Source organism: Oncorhynchus mykiss, chromosome 9 (assembly GCF_057628025.1).
Source record: "Oncorhynchus mykiss isolate SJ-2025 chromosome 9, ASM5762802v1, whole genome shotgun sequence".
Lineage (NCBI taxonomy): Eukaryota > Metazoa > Chordata > Actinopteri > Salmoniformes > Salmonidae > Oncorhynchus > Oncorhynchus mykiss.
In genome coordinates this window covers 82,998,262-83,020,541 of record NC_143030.1, presented here as the reverse complement: position 1 = coordinate 83,020,541, position 22,280 = coordinate 82,998,262, and the positions used below count along the sequence as shown (strand labels likewise).

Sequence of the window (22,280 nt, the reverse complement as noted above, 5' to 3'; positions counted from 1 at the left end):
CATACTCTAGGAGGTCTCTGCTGCCCTCTGGTGACAGGTGTAACCATGACAACCTGAGTGTGGTTAATGTCTCTAGGACGGTCTCTGCTGCCCTCTGGTGACAGCTGGAACCATGACAACCTGAGTGTGGTTAATGTCTCTAGGACGGTCTCTGCTGCCCTCTGGTGACAGCTGGAACCATAACAACCTGAGTGTCGTTAATCTTTCTAGGACGGTCTCTGCTGTCCTCTGGTGACAGGTGTAACCATGACAACCTGAGTGTCGTTAATGTCTCTAGGACGGTCTCTGCTGTCCTCTGGTGACAGGTGGAACCATGACAACCTGAGTGTCGTTAATGTCTCTAGGACGGTCTCTGCTGCCCTCTGGTGACAGGTGGAACCATGACAACCTGAGTGTCGTTAATGTCTCTAGGACGGTCTCTGCTGCCCTCTGGTGACAGGTGGAACCATGACAACCTGAGTGTCGTTAATGTCTCTAGGACGGTCTCTGCTGTCCTACGGTGACAGGTGGAACCATGACACTATGGCAGCACCCGAGGGGCTAGATGAGAATTTACCCTTAGTCTTGGTGGTGACGTAGTATCCCCATGAGTGACAGAACACTGAGCCAATCATGGCGCAACGCATTTTCTGCTAGCTTGCCCCACCACCACAGAAAGCATTGAGATAGGCTGAAACACCTGCATTTTGGAGCTGCCTCACACAAGAAAACAAAAAAAAGACCATGTTTGGATGTGGCTTTATTAACTCAATGATATACACTGCTCAAAAAAATAAAGGGAACACTTTAACAACACAATGTAACTCCAAGTCAATCACACTTCTGTGAAATCAAACTGTCCACTTAGGAAGCAACACTGATTGACAATAAATTTCACATGCTGTTGTGCAAATGGAATAGACAACAGGTGGAAATTATAGGCAATTAGCAAGACACCCCCAATAAAGGAGTGGTTCTGCAGGTGGTGACCACAGACCACTTCTCAGTTCCTATGCTTCCTGGCTGATGTTTTGGTCACTTTTGAATGCTGGCGGTGCTTTCACTCTAGTGGTAGCATGAGACAGAGTCTACAACCCACACAAGTGGCTCAGGTAGTGCAGCTCATCCAGGATGGCACATCAATGCGAGCTGTGGCAAGAAGGTTTGCTGTGTCTGTCAGCGTAGTGTCCAGAGCATGGAGGCGCTACCATGAGACAGGCCAGTACATCAGGAGACGTGGAGGAGGCCGTAGGAGGGCAACAACCCAGCAGCAGGACCGCTACCTCCACCTTTGTGCAAGGAGGAGCAGGAGGAGCACTGCCAGAGCCCTGCAAAATGACCTCCAGCAGGCCACAAATGTGCATGTGTCTGCTCAAACGGTCAGAAACAGACTCCATGAGGGTGGTATGAGGGCCCGACGTCCACAGGTGGGGGTTGTGCTTACAGCCCAACACCGTGCAGGAAGTTTGGCATTTGCCAGAGAACACCAAGATTGGCAAATTCGCCACTGGCGCCCTGTGCTCTTCACAGATGAAAGCAGGTTCACACTGAGCACGTGACAGACGTGACAGAGTCTGGAGACGCCGTGGAGAACGTTCTGCTGAACGTTGGAGGATGCTTTAGTCCAGGTCTGGGAGGAGATCCCTCAGGAGACCATCCGCCACCTCATCAGGAGCATGCCCAGGCGTTGTAGGGAGGTCATACAGTCACGTGGAGGCCACACACACTACTGAGCCTCATTTTGACTTGTTTTAAGGACATTACATCAAAGTTGGATCAGCCTGTAGTGTGGTTTTCCACTTTAATTTTGAGTGTGACTCCAAATCCAGACCTCCATGGGTTGATAAATTTTGTTGTGTGATTTTTGTTGTCAGCACATTCAAAGAAAAAAGTATTTAATAAGAATATTTCATTAATTCAGATCTAGGATGTGTTATTTTAGTGTTCCCTTTATTTTTTTTGAGCAGTATATACATGTATTTTGTGCATTGTTTGCAAACTGATACGTGACACATATTAACGCCAAAATAAAATGCAAAACAGCCAACAGCAAAAAAAGTATTCATTTATTTTTGCTAAAAATGTGGGTTTCAAAAAGTCATTCAGGGGTCTGCCCTGAATGACAGGTCGCCACTGCTTATATGGCCCCTTTAATTATCCTACGGTCCTGACTTGGTGTACAGGGAGAATACTGTAAGAACGGCCCATGTTCTGAATTCTGTCGCTGTACATTTCAAAAGTACTGAACAACGTCCTTCCTAGCTCGCTCATTGATGTCTTAATCGAAATTACGGATTGCCTCTAATCCACTCGCCATCCCTTTATGCCATGGTTTGTACACCTCGATTGTCAGTAGAAACCACATTTGTTCAAGCAAGTCAGCCGTTTTTTTTAAGGCAGTAAATGAGGTTGAATCAGTTGTTTCCTTGATAGCCAAAAAAGCGCTGCTGTTGGGACAGCGTTATGTATGCCGTAACAGTTTGTGTGCACCGTTTTTCACGTTATCGTGCAATTCATGTTGTGCTATGGCTTTGCTGGCATGGATTTTTTTTTTAATGGTTTGCCCCACCAAGATTTACATGCTAAAATCGCCACTGATTCAGCTCTGTCTGAAGCAAAAAATAAGAGACGGCCTAACCACCATCAGACCAAATCATGCAGGAGAGGACACGGCCAGCCAGCTTCATATCCAATCAGAATCAACCATGCAGTCACTGGACTGGAATCAGCGAGTCCGCATGTCTGCTGTCCCTGTCTGTCTGTGTCGAGTTGGAAACCGCCGGTCTGGAACCCCCCTCCACTCCCCCTCACATTGAAATGGGCGGTCTGGAAACACAGTGAGAGGAACCTCAGGTGCTTTACTCTGCTGACGATATTGACAGCAGCACGGTGCACCGATATATTGTTTACATTTTTTTTAAAGAGAAAGAATAGCGACAAACTCCGATTTACGTTTTGTGAATTAGCGTTGCATTTTTGGAGCCAACAATGGGGAAAGTGGAAGGAGGAATGAAATGTGTCAAATATCTACTTTTCATCTTCAACTTCATATTCTGGGTAAGTCGTGATACAGTTTTTTTATTTATTTTTGGCGAAATATGTTTGAGTTTGTGTTTGAATGAAGCGGTCTGCTGTGTCGATGCTGCAGTTAACGTTCGCCTATCCAGCCTACAACAAATGCATGTTGCATCGCCATGCGGACATACCAAACCGCTGAATTATTTTAGCCTATTGTTTGTTTTTGTAACATTGCTTCTCGAATAGCAATGCGGCTCTACCTTGCAGCTCTAGTCAGTTTGCCGGTTAATTTGAGTCTCCCCCCCCCGTCCTCTGCTATTTTTGTCCCTTTATTCATCGCGTATATTAAGTAAATCGCGTCGGCATGGAAAGGGTGACTGTTAGGAGGTTGAGTTTTGGCTCGTCGGGACACTCGGACTCAAATCACATTTTCCACTGAAGGAAAATCCGCCCTTTCCCCTAGCCTTGGCGCGGTGTGTTTTTGATCGGAAGGGGAGAAGGATAGTCAGGGAGTTATTTTACGCTGGCCCGGGTTGAACCGGGCAATGGCCCGTCACATCATCGGTCGAAAGCAGGGAGGTAGTAGCGATCTTCCAAAATCAAACAGTCATTTGCACCACTCTAGGTGCATCGACCAGAAACATTTTTTAAAACATAAAATACATGTTTTTAATATAAGATCGTTTTCTTTGGGAAGGAAGATGAAGCGTTTATCAAGAGCAATCACCTTTGCATGTGAAAACACATTGGCCTAATCTTATTCGTCACTCCACGTGCTTATTTACGTTATGTTTGTTTTGAGCCGACTTCGAGAGGGGCATCTAGCTCATTCCCGGGAGGCAGCCAGGTTCCAACACGAACGCTATTGTTTTACACCAGGAAACTCCCCAGACTGTGTAACGCGGGCCAGATAAACGAATCCCCTCGGAGTGAGTTCGGGGCAGTGTGGAACAACACCATCTCAGCAATTGGCGCTCTCTACGTCTGGGTCATTCATTATAAAACAGACATATGATTGATAAACACACAGTGGCGTGTATTCATGATGTCAGACTTCCTCAGATATTTAACCAATAAGTTATTTAATTTTTTGTATCTTTCGTCTCTCTTGTGTTTTTCATAATTTTCCATCAATTCGCAAGTGTCTGAATCTCTCTGGATAAATAATCCAAGCGAGGGAAACAGCACCCGTCTGTCTCAGTATGTGTAGTCCATATATCTTATGCTGTCTGGACCGTAATAGGATAACTTGTTTCTGCCGTAGCATTTGCTTGATTGATGCCAGCAAGCGTTTGGCCTCCCTTGATACAAAAATTATAAAAGAATGAGCCAATCAGCGTTGGTCTGGCGCAGCAAAACGTTCCCCAAGGGAGGGCAGTTTGGATTTGGCTTCAGACCAAATTACTTCCTTTGCAAAACATACATTTCAGAAAAACGTGTCTGTTTCTGGTCTGTTTGTGTTTGATGTCCTGCAGTAGCTAGCTTGCTAACTCAGTCCTTTCCTAAGCCATGGATGGGGATTTGGACTTGATTCTCTGTTCAGGTAATTCTGATGTAACCATACATTAATTAATATGTTGTGCCACTGGCCTGAGACGATTGGACTTCAATATGTAGTTTAGATGTAGGCTCACGTTAACTAGCTAGCTAACTTAGCTGGTTCAATGTTGACCATGCTAGGAAGTCAGGTTAGCAAGCATTTTAGCTAGGTAGCCTATGACAACAAACTTTGGCTGGTTTGCCAACATGAAGGAGAGGAGGGTGACATTGGAGTTCAACTAGTCTACAAGTAGTATTAGTTTAAAAAACTAAGTTTTACATCAGCGGGCACACAGAAATCAGTCCCATGGATAGCCACGTTATATTAAGGAACGTTGATTGGACTAAATTGTTTTTGGTATCTTTTAAGTTTGTTTTCAGTGTATTAAACTAAGCGTTTATAGCCTTGTTGATTTGATGATGTATTTCAATGTTGAAGTGTAAATGGTGCAGGAATAGCAGAGGCAGTGCTCCTGTTGTCAGTAACTCATTGGTTCTAAATCACTAGTTGTTTAGTAAACGGTTGAAAACATTAACTTGTTTGACCATGCTGCAGGTCCTATAACTGTTTGTCTGTGTAGCCGATGTGAAATGGCTAGCTTAGTTAGCGGTGGTGCGCGCTAATAGCATTTCAATCGGTGACGTCACTTGCTCTGAGACCTTGAAGTAGTGGTTCCCCTTTGCTCTGCAAGGGCCGCGGCTTTTGTGGAGCGATGGGTAACGATGCTTCGAGGGTGACTGTTGTTGACGTGTGCAGAGTTGGTTCGCGCCCGGGTCGGGGCGCGGGGACGGACGTAAAGTCTATACTGTTACATATGCAACATCTGTTTTGTGGACTTCACCAGACAGATGTTGCTCTCCAGTTTTGTGATGAAACAAACGTAGGCTAAATGTGCATTTGAATATATTCTACCACTTTGTGACTGTCTTTTTGTTGTCACAGGTCTTATTGTATATCACAGTGGCTTAGTGGTTATAGAGCCTCATCGCGGGCCTTATGTGGCTTAGGGGTTATAGAGCCTCATCGCGGGCCTTATTGTATATCACTGTGGCTTATTAACGAAAGGGGTTATAGAGCAAACTACACAATTATCACAACATACAGTAGGTTGTAATATGGCTTTTATACTGGCTTGGCTTCCCCAGCGATTTTCCCCACGTACCTCTACTGTTGTGTACACAGCTAAGCAGATGTTATAGCGGGTGCAGTGAAATGCTTACGTTACTAGCTCCAAACAATGCAGTAAAATGGCACACAGACAGTGCTTGGGACTGTTTACATGTAGGTGCAGGAGAGCTCCACAATACTTCTGATATGGTGTTGTATAAAAGGAACGGGCTGCTCAAGCAGTAGACCGTTTGAGGTGCCAGTACTCGGCTCCTGTGAGCTCCTGCCCATTTCAAGCACTACACACTAAGGGTATAACACACATAATCAATTACAAAAAAGAACAGAAAGAACAACAAGAAATGACGGAAATATTCCAATTACTCGGAGGTATTGAACAGCGACTTATTCAACACTGTTGGAATTTTCTAGGCCTGCCTACATTATGTCCTTATTTAGAAGTTGCATGGCACAAATAGTAGTTTTTCATTCCTTAAAAGTCTCAATATGTAACGTTTTTTTGGGGGGCAAACTGACCAAATTCACATAGAAATGTAGTTGTAGATCTGTCATTCTACTTGACAGCAAGTCTAATAAGCGGTAGATCTGTTCGATGTGTGCTATTTCTATGCTTCCTGTTATTAGGTTTTGTACGTGCATCTTATACTGTGGGTTTTGTACACTAGCTGAAACGACCAGTATTTCTGGTTATGGAAAATATACTTCATAGTGGTTTAGATGGTACAATGATTCTCTACACTATACTAGTTTATTTTAGTTCCAAACTGAAATTAAGCAAACTATTAGAATTTTCACAACTAGTAAATGGCGGAGGGATTTATGCGTAGTGCGGCTTTAAAGTTATCTCATCTCTGCTCAGACAGTCTAGCTGGCTGACTGCTACTATCTATTATCTCTACCATCTCTGTTCTCCCCGTACTGTACTGTCTCTAGTCATCCTATCTAACTAGCCTGACTAAGGATGCTGCAGAGCTGTCTGACTAAACTATCTCTACCATCTCACGTTATCTCTATTCTCCCCGTACTTTACTGTCTCTAGTCACCCTATCTAACTAGCCTGACTAAGGATGCTGCAGAGCTGTCTGACTAAACTATGTATTATCTCTACCATCTCACGTTATCTCTGTTCTCCCCGTACTGTACTGTCTCTAGTCATCCTATCTAACTAGCCTGACTAAGGATGCTGCAGAGCTGTTTGGTGAAAAAAATTGACTAGTTTTTCAAAGTAGATAAGGTGTACTTTCACAAACTCTCTATCCCTCTCTCTCATTGTTGTGTACATTCGTCTCTCGCTGCGGTCTTTGTGTATCTAATCTAAGTAGCAAGCCTAATGGTGTACCCATTAGGGGCGGCAGGATAGCCTAGTGGTTAGAGCAGACAAGGTAAAATTCTGTCATTCTGCCCCTTAACAAGGCAGTTAAACCCACTGTTCCTAGGCCGTCACTGAAAATAAGAATTTGTTCTTAACTGACTTGCCTAGTTAAATAAAGGTACAAAATAAAAATCTGGAAGAACAAGCGCAAGGATTGTGGTCATTGTAGTTAATTACTGTGTTTTATGATGGTAGGTTGAATATTTGCTTAATGAAAGCTACAACTGAAGCCCAGCATCCCACATAGTTCTTGACTTCATATTTCTCGTGAATTTCTCGTGAATTTCTTCAGAGAAATTGCGTGTTTGGCTCACACACAAAAAAAAACAGAACTAAATGGAATTTAAGAATTTGAACCGATTTTAATGAAACCCACGAAAAATGGGTTAATCGCTGAGCACTAACAAGTAGCCTAGTTATGTTATGCACATGCAACAACTGACATTTTTTAAATTTATTCATATCAATGCAGGCTTTAGGCTGCCCTTGGGCTTGGTAGAATATCAGAAGCCAACCTCCAGGCCTAGGTTCATATGGTTGTCCCAAGCACCTGCTCTCTCTCTCTCGCTCTCTCTTTCTCTTATCTTACACACAACAGGAAGTGAAGAAAGTGTTGCCACTGTGACAGGATGTGAAGAAACTATTGCCACTGTGACAGGATGTAAAGAAACTGTTGCCACTGTGTTTGAACTTAGCCTCTGATGAAATTAGTGACACACCTGCTGCCGTGACACTTTAGACTCATGAGCATGGTTTTCGTTAGCCGGTAATAGCTGATAAATGAAATTGGTTCCGGCCAATTGTCCAAGAGAAGAAGAAACAATCCCATTGTGAAATAATGTTTTATAGCCTCGACACTGATGGAAATACCAGTTGACTGGTCGGCTTTATAGCCTCGACACTGATGGAAATACCAGTTGACTGGTCGGCTTTATAGCCTCGACACTGATGGAAATACCAGTTGACTGGTCGGCTTTATAGCCTCGACACTGATGGAAATACCAGTTGACTGGTCGGCTTTATAGCCTCGACACTGATGGAAATACCAGTTGACTGGTCGGCTTTATAGCCTCGACACTGATGGAAATACCAGTTGACTGGTCGGCTTTATAGCCTCGACACTGATGGAAATACCAGTTGAATGGTCGGCTTTATAGCCTCGACACTGATGGAAATACCAGTTGACTGGTCGGCTTTATAGCCTCGACACTGATGGAAATACCAGTTGACTGGTCGGCTTTATAGCCTCGACACTGATGGAAATACCAGTTGACTGGTCGGCTTTATAGCCTCGACACTGATGGAAATACCAGTTGACTGGTCGGCTTTATAGCCTCGACACTGATGGAAATACCAGTTGACTGGTCGGCTTTATAGCCTCGACACTGATGGAAATACCAGTTGACTGGTCGGCTTTATAGCCTCGACACTGATGGAAATACCAGTTGACTGGTCGGCTTTATAGCCTCGACACTGATGGAAATACCAGTTGACTGGTCGGCTTTATAGCCTCGACACTGATGGAAATACCAGTTGAATGGTCGGCTTTATAGCCTCGACACTGATGGAAATACCAGTTGACTGGTCGGCTTTATAGCCTCGACACTGATGGAAATACCAGTTGACTGGTCGGCTTTATAGCCTCGACACTGATGGAAATACCAGTTGACTGGTCGGCTTTATAGCCTCGACACTGATGGAAATACCAGTTGACTGGTCGGCTTTATAGCCTCGACACTGATGGAAATACCAGTTGACTGGTCGGCTTTATAGCCTCGACACTGATGGAAATACCAGTTGACTGGTCGGCTTTATAGCCTCGACACTGATGGAAATACCAGTTGACTGGTCGGCTTTATAGCCTCGACACTGATGGAAATACCAGTTGACTGGTCGGCTTTATATCCTCGACACTGATGGAAATACCAGTTGACTGGTCGGCTTTATAGCCTCGACACTGGTGGAAATACCAGTTGACTGGTCGGCGTTATAGCCTCGACACTGGTGGAAATACCAGTTGACTGGTCGGCGTTATAGCCTCGACACTGATGGAAATACCAGTTGACTGGTCGGCGTTATAGCCTCGACACTGATGGAAATACCAGTTGACTGGTCGGCTTTATAGCCTCGACACTGATGGAAATACCAGTTGACTGGTCGGCTTTATAGCCTCGACACTGATGGAAACACCAGTTGACTGGTCGGCTTTATAGCCTCGACACTGATGGAAATACCAGTTGACTGGTCGGCTTTATAGCCTCGACACTGATGGAAATACCAGTTGACTGGTCGGCTTTATAGCCTCGACACTGATGGAAATACCAGTTGACTGGTCGGCTTTATAGCCTCGACACTGATGGAAATACCAGTTGACTGGTCGGCTTTATAGCCTCGACACTGATGGAAATACCAGTTGACTGGTCGGCTTTATAGCCTCGACACTGATGGAAATACCAGTTGACTGGTCGGCTTTATAGCCTCGACACTGATGGAAATACCAGTTGACTGGTCGGCTTTATATCCTCGACACTGATGGAAATACCAGTTGACTGGTCGGCTTTATAGCCTCGACACTGATGGAAATACCAGTTGACTGGTCGGCTTTATAGCCTCGACACTGATGGAAATACCAGTTGACTGGTCGGCTTCATAGCCTCGACACTGATGGAAACACCAGTTGACTGGTCGGCTTTATAGCCTCGACACTGATGGAAATACCAGTTGACTGGTCGGCTTTATAGCCTCGACACTGATGGAAATACCAGTTGACTGGTCGGCTTTATATCCTCGACACTGATGGAAATACCAGTTGACTGGTCGGCTTTATAGCCTCGACACTGATGGAAATACCAGTCAATAAATACATTTGACTGGTAATGCTCTTGGATCTATATTTGCATAATTTAGAGGAATTAAATTGGTGCTTGTTAACAATATATTCGTTATGTATTAGGGATGCACCGATGTCCAATATTTTCCTTGCCCAGAAAAACTATACCCGATAACCAATATTAAAAGTTTTAGCAGCCTTTTAAGCATTCTAGGACAGTTAAATAGTTGAAACACACCACACTCACCAAAAACGTTAATTTGTTGGCATTTACATATGTCCCCAATAATAGTAACACATCTATTTATTTACTAAACCTATTTCTTTCACTTACAGCTGTTTCGTTGTTCATTTGTTTCATTCTCAACCAGGATTTCATCATACATGTCAAGCAGTGAATTTCAGCTCTGTCTGTCCGTGGCCTCTCTTCCTCTCTGCACTGTCACTGTGTCTGTTTCCATCTTGTCCAGCTCTGTCTGTCCGTCGTCTCTCTTCCTCTCTGCACTGTCACTGTGTCCGTTTCCATCTTGTCCAGCTCTGTCTGTCCGTGGCCTCTCTTCCTCTCTGCACTGTCACTGTGTCCGTTTCCATCTTGTCCAGCTCTGTCTGTCCGTGGTCTCTCTTCCTCTCTGCACTGTCACTGTGTCCGTTTCCATCTTGTCCAGCTCTGTCTGTCCGTGGTCTCTCTTCCTCTCTGCACTGTCACTGTGTCTGTTTCCATCTTGTCCAGCTCTGTCTGTCCGTGGCCTCTCTTCCTCTCTGCACTGTCACTGTGTCCGTTTCCATCTTGTCCAGCTCTGTCTGTCCGTGGTCTCTCTTCCTCTCTGCACTGTCACTGTGTCCGTTTCCATCTTGTCCAGCTCTGTCTGTCCGTGGTCTCTCTTCCTCTCTGCACTGTCACTGTGTCTGTTTCCATCTTGTCCAGCTCTGCCTGTCCGTGGTCTCTCTTCCTCTCTGCACTGTCACTGTGTCCGTTTCCATCTTGTCCAGCTCTGTCTGTCCGTGGTCTCTCTTCCTCTCTGCACTGTCACTGTGTCTGTTTCCATCTTGTCCAGCTCTGCCTGTCCGTGGTCTCTCTTCCTCTCTGCACTGTCACTGTGTCCGTTTCCATCTTGTCCAGCTCTGTCTGTCCGTGGTCTCTCTTCCTCTCTGCACTGTCACTGTGTCCGTTTCCATCTTGTCCAGCTCTGTCTGTCCGTGGTCTCTCTTCCTCTCTGCACTGTCACTGTGTCCGTTTCCATCTTGTCCAGCTCTGTCTGTCTGTGTCCTCTCTTCCTCTCTGCACTGTCACTGTGTCCGTTTCCATCTTGTCCAGCTCTGTCTGTCTGTGTCCTCTCTTCCTCTCTGCACTGTCACTGTGTCCGTTTCCATCTTGTCCAGCTCTGTCTGTCCGTGGCCTCTCTTCCTCTCTGCACTGTCACTGTGTCCGTTTCCATCTTGTCCAGCTCTGTCTGTCCGTGGTCTCTCTTCCTCTCTGCACTGTCACTGTGTCTGTCCGTGGTCTCTCTTCCTCTCTGCACTGTCACTGTGTCTGTCCGTGGTCTCTCTTCCTCTCTGCACTGTCACTGTGTCTGTCCGTGGTCTCTCTTCCTCTCTGCACTGTCACTGTGTCTGTCCGTGGTCTCTCTTCCTCTCTGCACTGTCACTGTGTCTGTCCGTGGTCTCTCTTCCTCTCTGCACTGTCACTGTGTCTGTTTCCATCTTGTCCAGCTCTGCCTGTCCGTGGTCTCTCTTCCTCTCTGCACTGTCACTGTGTCTGTTTCCATCTTGTCCAGCTCTGTCTGTCCGTGGTCTCTCTTCCTCTCTGCACTGTCACTGTGTCTGTCCGTGGTCTCTCTTCCTCTCTGCACTGTCACTGTGTCTGTCCGTGGTCTCTCTTCCTCTCTGCACTGTCACTGTGTCTGTTTCCATCTTGTCCAGCTCTGTCTGTCCGTGGTCTCTCTTCCTCTCTGCACTGTCACTGTGTCTGTTTCCATCTTGTCCAGCTCTGCCTGTCCGTGGTCTATCTTCCTCTCTGCACTGTCACTGTGTCCGTTTCCATCTTGTCCAGCTCTGTCTGTCCGTGGTCTCTCTTCCTCTCTGCACTGTCACTGTGTCCGTTTCCATCTTGTCCAGCTCTGTCTGTCCGTGGTCTCTCTTCCTCTCTGCACTGTCACTGTGTCTGTTTCCATCTTGTCCAGCTCTGTCTGTCCGTGGTCTCTCTTCTTCTCTCTTCATGAGATAAAGGTGCTCGACGTTGACTCCTTTTGCATACTGGGGCGGCAGGGTAGCCTAGTGGTTAGAGCGTTGGACTAGTAACCGGAAGGTTGCAAGTTCAAACCCCCGAGCTGACAAGGTACAAATCTGTCGTTCTGCCCCTGAACAGGCAGTTAACCCACTAGGCCGTCATTATAAATAAGAATTTGTTCTTAACTGACTTGCCTGGTTAAATAAAGGTTAAATAAAGGTAAAAAAAAAAAACTCCACCATTACGTTTCAATTGACAGTTTAGTTGTATTTATTTTTCATAAGACGCAATCAAATCAAAATCAGATTCAATAGAAAAAGTTACATTGTAAATAAGTAAGGTAATCAATGGTCTGTTCTGTGACGAGAACATCCAGTTGTGATGTATTTTGTCGTGGGCTCCACGTTTTAAAATGTAAAGTGTATTTACCTAGTAGAGACTCGACGAACGTCGAGTAAACAATCCTTGTGGATGGGTTTGGAATCTCTTGTAGTAGAGCTTTGTAATGAAGGGATCTATAGGACTTCAATTAGCAGACACTCTAATCCCGAGAAAATTACCGGAGCAATTAGGGTTGTGTCTTGCTTAACACATCGACAGATTTTTCAGCTAGTTGGCAACGGGATTTGAACGAGCGACATGTTCAGGTACTGGCTCAACGCTCTTAACTGCTAGGCTACCTGCCACCATGAGACATCCATTGCTTCATCACTGGAAAAGATACGGTTGACTTTTTATATCATTTAAAAGCTTCCAAACAGTGTTGTCAAACTAATTTATTGTCTTTAAAAAAAAAAGAATCCTTTTAACATAATTGATTAAATAATTACAATTAAATATTACAATTTTTAACATTTTTGACATGCCTTTTTCTGGATGTTGTTGTTGTTCTGTCTCTCACTGTTCAAATTAACCTACTATTAAAATTATAGACGGATCATTTCTTTGTCAGTGGGCAAACATACAAAATCAGCAGGGGATCAAATACTTTTTTCCCTCACTGTAGGTTTCCTCTGAAGGATTGACAGTATCATTTAAAACAACAGATAGGGCGGCAGGTAGCCTAGTGGTTAGAGTGGAGGGGCGGCAGGTAGCCTAGTGGTTAGAGTGGAGGGGCGGCAGGTAGCCTAGTGGTTAGAGTGGAGGGGCGGCAGGTAGCCTAGTGGTTAGAGTGGAGGGGCGGCAGGTAGCCTAGTGGTTAGAGTGGAGGGGCGGCAGGTAGCCTAGTGGTTAGAGTGGAGGGGCGGCAGGTAGCCTAGTGGTTAGAGTGGAGGGGCGGCAGGTAGCCTAGTGGTTAGAGTGGAGGGGCGGCAGGTAGCCTAGTGGTTAGAGTGGAGGGGCGGCAGGTAGCCTAGTGGTTAGAGTGGAGGGGCGGCAGGTAGCCTAGTGGTTAGAGAGTTGGACTAGTAGGCGGCAGGTAGCCTAGTGGTTAGAGTGGAGGGGCGGCAGGTAGCCTAGTGGTTAGAGTGGAGGGGCGGCAGGTAGCCTAGTGGTTAGAGAGTTGGACTAGTAACCGGCAGGTAGCCTAGTGGTTAGAGAATTGGACTAGTAACCGGCAGGTAGCCTAGTGGTTAGAGAGTTGGACTAGTAACCGGCAGGTAGCCTAGTGGTTAAAGAGTTGGACTAGTAACCGGCAGGTAGCCTAGTGGTTAGAGAGTTGGACTAGTAACCGGCAGGTAGCCTAGTGGTTAAAGAGTTGGACTAGTAACCGGCAGGTAGCCTAGTGGTTAGAGAGTTGGACTAGTAACCGGCAGGTAGCCTAGTGGTTAGAGAATTGGACTAGTAACCAGCAGGGTAGCCTAGTGGTTAGAGTGTTGGACTAGTAACCAGCAGGGTAGCCTAGTGGTTAGAATGTTGGAATAGTAACCGGAAGGTCGCTGGTTTGAAAGCTGACCCAACAACGTGAAAACTCTGTCCATGTGCCCTTGAGAAAGGCACTCAACCCTAATATGATCCACCATGGTTACTGAACCCTAATATGCTACATGATGGCTACTGAACCCTAGTATGGTTACTGAACCCTAATATGATCCACCATGGTTACTGAACCCTAGTATGATCCACCATGGTTACTGAACCCTAGTATGATCCACCATGGTTACTGAACCCTAGTATGATCCACCATGGTTACTGAACCCTAGTATGATCCACCATGGTTACTGAACCCTAGTATGATCCACCATGGTTACTGAACCTTAATATGATCCACCATGGTTACTGAACCTTAATATGATCCACCATGGTTACTGAACCCTAGTATGATCCACCATGGTTACTGAACCCTAATATGATCCACCATGGTTACTGAACCCTAGTATGATCCACCATGGTTACTGAACCCTAGTATGATCCACCATGGTTACTGAACCCTAGTATGATCCACCATGGTTACTGAACCCTAATATGATCCACCATGGCTACTGAACCCTAATATGATCCACCATGGTTACTGAACCCTAATATGATCCACCATGGTTACTGAACCCTAATATGATCCACCATGGTTACTGAACCCTAGTATGATCTACCATGGTTACTGAACCTTAATATGATCCACCATGATTACTGAACCCTAATATGATCCACCATGGTTACTGAACCTTAATATGATCCACCATGGTTACTGAACCCTAATACGATCCACCATGGTTACTGAACCCTAATACGATCCACCATGGTTACTGAACCCTAATATGATCCACCATGGTTACTGAACTGTAGTATGATCCACCATGGTTACTGAACCCTATTATGATCCACCATGGTTACTGAACCCTAATATGATCCACCATGGTTACTGAACCTTAATATGATCCACCATGGTTACTGAACCCTAATATGATCCACCATGGTTACTGAACCCTAATATGATCCACCATCGTTACTGAACCCTAATATGATCCACCATGGTTACTGAACCCTAGTATGATCCACCATGGTTACTGAACCCTAATATGATCCACCATGGTTACTGAACCCTAGTATGATCCACCATGGTTACTGAACCCTAATACGATCCACCATGGTTACTGAACCCTAGTATGATCCACCATGGTTACTGAACCCTAATATGATCCACCATGGTTACTGAACCCTAATACGATCCACCATGGTTACTGAACCCTAATATGATCCACCATGGTTACTGAACCCTAGTATGATCCACCATGGTTACTGAACCCTGGTATGATCCACCATGGTTACTGAACCCTAGTATGATCCACCATGGTTACTGAACCCTAGTATGATCCACCATGGTTACTGAACCCTAATATGATCCACCATGGTTACTGAACCCTAGTATGATCCACCATGGTTACTGAACCCTGGTATGATCCACCATGGTTACTGAACCCTAGTATGATCCACCATGGTTACTGAACCCTAGTATGATCCACCATGGTTACTGAACCCTAGTATGATCCACCATGGTTACTGAACCCTAATATGATCCACCATGGTTACTGAACCCTAGTATGATCCACCATGGTTACTGAACCCTGGTATGATCCACCATGGTTACTGAACCCTAGTATGATCCACCATGGTTACTGAACCCTAATATGATCCACCATGGTTACTGAACCCTAATATGATCCACCATGGTTACTGAACCCTAGTATGATCCACCATGGTTACTGAACCCTAGTATGATCCACCATGGTTACTGAACCTTAATATTATCCACCATGGTTACTGAACCCTAATACGATCCACCATGGTTACTGAACCCTAATATGATCCACCATGGTTATTGAACCCTAGTATGATCCACCATGGTTACTGAACCCTAGTATGATCCACCATGGTTACTGAACCCTAATATGATCCACCATGGTTACTGAACCCTAGTATGATCCACCATGGTTACTGAACCCTAGTATGATCCACCATGGTTACTGAACCCTAGTATGATCCACCATGGTTACTGAACCCTAGTATGATCCACCATGGTTACTGAACCCTAGTATGATCCACCATGGTTACTGAACCTTAATATTATCCACCATGGTTACTGAACCCTAATATGATCCACCATGGTTACTGAACCCTAGTATGATCCACCATGGTTACTGAACCCTAGTATGATCCACCATGGTTACTGAACCCTAGTATGATCCACCATGGTTACTGAACCCTAGTATGATCCACCATGGTTACTGAACCTTAATATTATCCACCATGGTTACTGAACCCTAATATGCTACATGATGGCTACTGAACCCTAATATGATCCACGACAAGTACAACACAACCTCAAAATATGTAAATGGGGTCGAAGCCAATTTCATAAAAGGTTCAACGTTAAATACATTTATTTTTAATGGTTTTGACAACCCTATTTGTAAACTTTTTAAATGATCTCAATTTCAACCGATGGTTCTCTTTTCCAGTGATGAAGACATGGATGTCTCATGGTATTGTGGGGATGTGCAAAATGGGTTCACGTTGAGCATCTTTATCTCTTGAATGTTGGTCCAAAAAGGCCCCTTTCTGAGCACGTCTACAATGGGGAAACGTGTCTGGAAGGGTTCATTCAAATCAAAGGGGGTGCTGTCAAAAAGTTACTGACTTCAATTGGATTGACCTAATAATTGTTTAACTATGTCTCTATCCATCACAGACAGAGAGAGAGACCCCAACTGTCTCTCTTTATGATCCTGACCTAGATAAAGAGAGGAGACACACCAGAGTGGACGTTGCTTCTATCTCTCCTTTCATAGTTTATCCTCCTCTCCTCTCCTACCCAGTCCCCAGACCTCCTCCACTGCAGACAGACGGGGTTGAAATCCAGTGGGGGAGGGGCCTGGTAGTACTTTCAAATCCCTTGTTATGGAGAGATTGGAGAGGATAGAGAGACCAGACGGGAGAGGGGAGGATAGAGAGACCAGACGGGAGAGGGGAGGATAGAGAGACCAGACGGGAGAGGGGAGGATAGAGAGACCAGACGGGAGAGGGGAGGATAGAGAGACCAGACGGGAGAGGCTGGGGAGGATAGAGACACCAGACGGGAGAGGCTGGGGAGGATAGAGAGACCAGACGGGAGAGGCTGGAGAGGATAGAGAGACCAGACGGGAGAGGCTGGAGAGGATAGAGAGACCAGACGGGAGAGGCTGGGGAGGATAGAGAGACCAGGCGGGAGAGGCCGGAGAGGATAGAGAGACCAGGCGTGAGAGGATAGAGAGACCAGGCGGGAGAGGATAGAGAGACCAGACGGGAGAGGATAGAGAGACCAGACGGGAGAGGCTAGAGGACAGCCAGGAGATGAGAGACTATCATATACCAAGATATTTATAACAAACTAGTTCAACTTCTATACCCATTAGACTTGTCATTTTATATGAGTTTAGATTAAAATGATGTAGTTTAGAGAAGCGCATAGATTTTGTTTTGTTAGCATTTTTAGCTCCAACTTAAGATCAGAAAGTGTCTTCTGCAGTACCAGAAAGTCAGATTTCAAATGTAGAAAATGCTTGGCCAATAGTAAGCGTGTAAATGAATTTGACAGTTTCTCGTGATATCATCGATGTTATTGATCTAGATAGTAAACAATAGCTAGTACCAATGACTAGCGAGCCACCTTTCTGAAGCTCTAGAACCGCCGATACTACCATGATGGCTAGGGTTCTTTCACGGAGATAATGATTTAACCCGAAGCAAACGTCAGAGCCCAGTCCAATCGAAAGACCGCTTCTTTTAGTTCCCTGATCATCAGACGCTTTCGATAGGTCAGTAAACATGGCAGCACAACTTTTTCTATTATCCAAGGCGTTCGCAATATCATTCTTAACAATGGTTGCTTAGCAACTGGATACCAATGTGTTCTGTGGAGAGAGAAAAAAAGTGATTGGATAATTGTTGTGATTGGAGGATAGATTGGAGGGGTTATCGAATCAGGATCAACTCCTGTCTACGCCTCAAGCTCATTTAATGATAGAATGTTGATATTTTAAGATGGCAGAAAGGCCAGTCTCTTTGGCAGTGACCAGGAGTACAATAAGTGGATTAGCTGAAGACACTGGCACCCAGGCTAGAATGTCTCTGCTGTAACCAAGAAGATTGATCTTGACCTATAGCTACTTAGCTAGCAAGTTAGCAAACCAAATGCATAGCTGGAGCCCTGAGCTGGAGATCACTGACACATACCTAACATGTCGTTCTAAGCAGTGGCATAGCGCAGCTCCCAAGTACCTCCCATATTATTATCGATTTCTTTACACAATATTAAAAATCATACCGTCTACCAACGTTGGTCAACGTCTTGACAAAAAGTGACCCGATCCAACTCGCCCAATAATTTAGTCAGGCAGTCGGGAATTCAGTCAGCCAGCCAGTAATTCAGTCAGCCAGCCAGGCAGTCAGTAATTCAGTCAGCCAGCCAGTAATTCAGTCAGCCAGTTAGTCAGTCGGTTGGTCAGTCAGCCAGTCAGTAATTCAGCCAGCCAGTAATTCAGTCAGCCAGTTAGTCAGTCGGTCGGTCAGTCAGCCATAGATGGGCTGTAGCTCGTTTGGGCAGTAGATGAAAAGCATGTAGCTGTGCTGCACTGTGACACTGGGAAACTGATGTATATCATGAAGGCAACTGGATAAACAGCAACCCTCAGTCACAGACAGACAGGCCTGATTAACAACAACCCTCAGTCACAGACAGACAGGCCTGATTAACAACAACCCTCAGTCACAGACAGACAGGCCTGATAAACAGCAACCCTCAGTCACAGACAGACAGGCCTGATTAACAACAACCCTCAGTCACAGACAGACAGGCCTGATTAACAACAACAGATGTACCAGTGTGTCAGATTTACTAGTGTCTCTTCTTGTTATGGTGCCGACAGAGATGTTTGCTTTAGGTCCTCTGTGCAGTATTTCGTTTTTTTTTGTGTTATTTCTTACATTGTTACCCCAGGAAATCTGAAGTCTTATTACATACAGCCGGGAGGAACTATTGGATATAAGAGCAACGTCAACTTACCGTCATTATGACCAGGAATACGACTTTCCAGAAGCAGATCCTCTGTTTGGACCACCACCCAGGACAATGGATCGGATCCCAGCCTGCGACCCAAAACAACGGTGCCGCAGAAGGGGCAGACGGAGCGGTCATCTGGTCAGCCTCCGTAGATGGGTTCACCGCTCACCGCTCCCGAGTATACTACTCGCCAATGTCCAGTCTCTTGACAACAAGGTAGACGAAATCCGAGCAAGGGTTGTCTTCCAGAGAGACATCAGAGATTGTAACGTTCTTTGTTTTACGGAAACATGGCTCACTCTGGATAGGTCATCAGAGTCGGTACAGCCACTCGGTTTCTTCATCTCTCTGGTAGGATGAAGGGGAGGGGTGTATGCCTTATGTTTAACGAGATGTGGTGTGATCATAACAACATACAGGAACTCAAGTCCCTTTGTTCACCTGACCTAGACTTCCTTACAATCAAATGCTGTCCGCATTATCTACCAAGAGAATTGTCTTGGTAGATAGAGCTACACCCCTCCTCATAATCACAATCGTGCACACTCCCCCCCCCCCCCCCCCCAAGCAGACACCTCGACGGCCTGGAAAGAACTTCATTGTACTCTATGTAAACTGGAAACCACATATCCTGAGGCTGCATTTATTGTAGCTGGGGATTTTAACAAGGCTAATATGAAAACAAGGCTCCCTAAATTTGATCAGCATATCAAATGCGCGACCCGGGCTGGCAGCATTCTAGATCATTGCTACTCTAACTTCCACAACGCATACAAAGCCATCCCTCGCCCTCCGCTCGGCAAATCTGACCACGACTCCATTTTGTTGCTCCCAGCCTATTGACAGAAACTAAAACAGAAAACGCTCGTGCTCAGGTCTGTTAAGCGCTGGTCCGACCAATCGGATTCCACGCTTCAAGATTGCTTCGATCATGTGGACTGGGATATTCTTATTTTATTTATTTTATTTCACCTTTATTTAACCAGGTAGGCAAGTTGAGAACAAGTTCTCATTTACAATTGCGACCTGGCCAAGATGGAGCAAAGCAGTTCGACACAAACAAAACACATTCTGGATCGCCTCAGACAACAACATTGATGTATACGCTGAATCGGTGAGCAAGTTTATTAGCAAGTGCATGGTTTATGTTGTATCCACGGTGACTATTAAAACCTTTCCCAACCAGAAACCGTGAATTGATGGCAGCATTTGCGCAAAACTGGAAGCGCAAACCACTGCTTTTAATCATGGCAAGGCGGCCAGAAACATGACCGAATACAAACAGCTAAGCGTCAGTATAGAGACAAAGTAGAGTTGCAATTCAACGGCTCAGACACGAGACATATGTGGCAGGGTCTACAGTCAATCACGGAAGACAAAAAGAAAACCAGCCCCGTCACGGACCAGGATGTCTTGCTCCCAGACAAATTAAACAACTTCTTTGCTCGCTTTAAGGACAATACAGTGCCACTGACACGGCCTGCTACCAAAGCCTGCGGACTCTCCTTCACCGCGGCCAACGTGAGTAAACCATTTAAACGTGTTAACCCTCGCAAGGCTGCCGGCCCAGACAGCATCCCTAGCTGCGCCTCAACATGCGCAGACCAGCTGGCTGGTGTATTTACGGACATATTCAATCAATCCTTATCCCAGTCTGCTGTTCCCACATGCTTCAAGAGGGCCACCATTGTTCCTGTTCCCAAGAAAGCTAAGGTAACTGAGCTAAATGGCTATCGCCCCATTGCACTCACTCTCGTCATCTTGAAGTGCTTTGAGAGACTAGTCAAGGATCATATCACCTCCACCCTAGACCCACTCCAATTTGCTTACCGCCCAAATAGGTCCACAGACAACGCAATCGCAACCACACTGCACACTGCCCTAACCCATCTGGACAAGAGGAATATCTATGGAAGAATGCTGTTCATCGATTACAGCTCAGCATTTAACACCATAGTATCCTCCAAACTCTTCATTAAGCTCGAGACTCTGGGTCTCGACCCCGCCCTGTGCAACTGGGTTTTGGACTTTCTGACGGGCCGCCCTCAGGTGGTGGGGGTAGAAAACAACATCTCCACCCCGCTGATCCCCCAACACTGGGGCCCCACAAGGGTGCGCTCTCAGCCCCCTCCTGTACTCCCTGTTAACCCATGACTGCGTGGCCATTGCACGCCTCCAACTCAATCATCAAGTTTGCAGACGACACTACAGTGGTAGGCTTGATTACAACAATGACGAGACAGCCTACAGGGAGGAGGTGAGGGCCCTCGGAGTGTGGTGTCAGGAAAATAACCTCACTCAATGTCAACTCAACAAAGGAGATGATTGTGGACAGCAGAGGGAGCACCCCCCTATCCACATCGACAGGACAGTAGTGGATACGTTTTTTAAAAGTTACTCGGTGTACACATCACGGACGCATCCACCCACACAGCCATTATGGTGAAGAAGGCGCAACAGCGCCTCTTCAACCTCAGTAGGCTGAAGAAATTTGACGCACTGGTAAAGATCAGCTGATGTTCAGTTGAAGTCGGAAGTTTACATACACCTTAGCCAAATACATTTAAACTCAGTTTTTCACAATTCCTGACATTTAATCCAAGTCAAAATCCCCTGTCTTAGGTCAGTTGGGATCACCACTTTATTTTAAGAATGTAAAATGTCAGAATAATAGTAGAGAATTATTTCAGCTTTTATTTATTTCATCACATTCCTCGTGGGTCAGAAGTTTACATACACTCAATTAGTATTTGGGAGCATTGCCTTTAAATAGTTTAACTTGGGTCAAACGTTTTGTGTAGCCTTCCACAAGCTTTCCACAATAAGTCGAGTGAATTTTGGCCCATTCCTCCTGACAGAGCTGGTGTAACTGAGTCAGGTTTGTAGGCCTCCTTGCTCGCACACGCTTTTTCAGTTTTGCCCACAAATTTTCTATAGGATTGAGGTCAGGGCTTTGTGATGGCCACTCCAATACCTTGACTTTGTTGTCATTAAGCCATTTTGCCACAACTTTGATAGTATGCTTGGGGTTATCTCCATTTGGAAGACCCATTTGCGACCAAGCTTTAACTTCCTGACTGATGTCTTGAAATGTTGCTTCAATATATCTACATCATTTTCCTGCTTCATGATGTGAAGTGCACCAGTCCCTCCTGCAGCTAAGCACCCCCACAACATGATGCTGCCACCCCCGTGCTTCACGGTTGGGATGGT

The 22,280-nt window shown here is 45.5% G+C and overlaps 1 protein-coding gene across 4 annotated transcripts in view; it reads left to right on the top strand.

Moving 5' to 3' along the window:
- The window catches only part of LOC110531298 (CD9 antigen), a 52,680-nt gene that overhangs the window by 2,863 nt on the left and 27,537 nt on the right, over nt 1-22,280 (top strand). The window contains exon 1 of one of the 4 annotated variants that reach the window (XM_036989110.2): nt 2,689-3,036. The exons of 1 other annotated variant lie outside the window; for it this stretch is intronic. In XM_036989110.2, the coding sequence (XP_036845005.1) occupies nt 2,968-3,036 (69 nt within the window). In that variant the 5' untranslated portion in view covers nt 2,689-2,967. Of the gene's footprint in view, nt 1-2,688; nt 3,037-4,390; nt 4,541-22,280 lie in introns of those variants that run through there. 2 more of the 4 variants (XM_036989113.2, XM_036989111.2) reach the window with 2 other exon arrangements.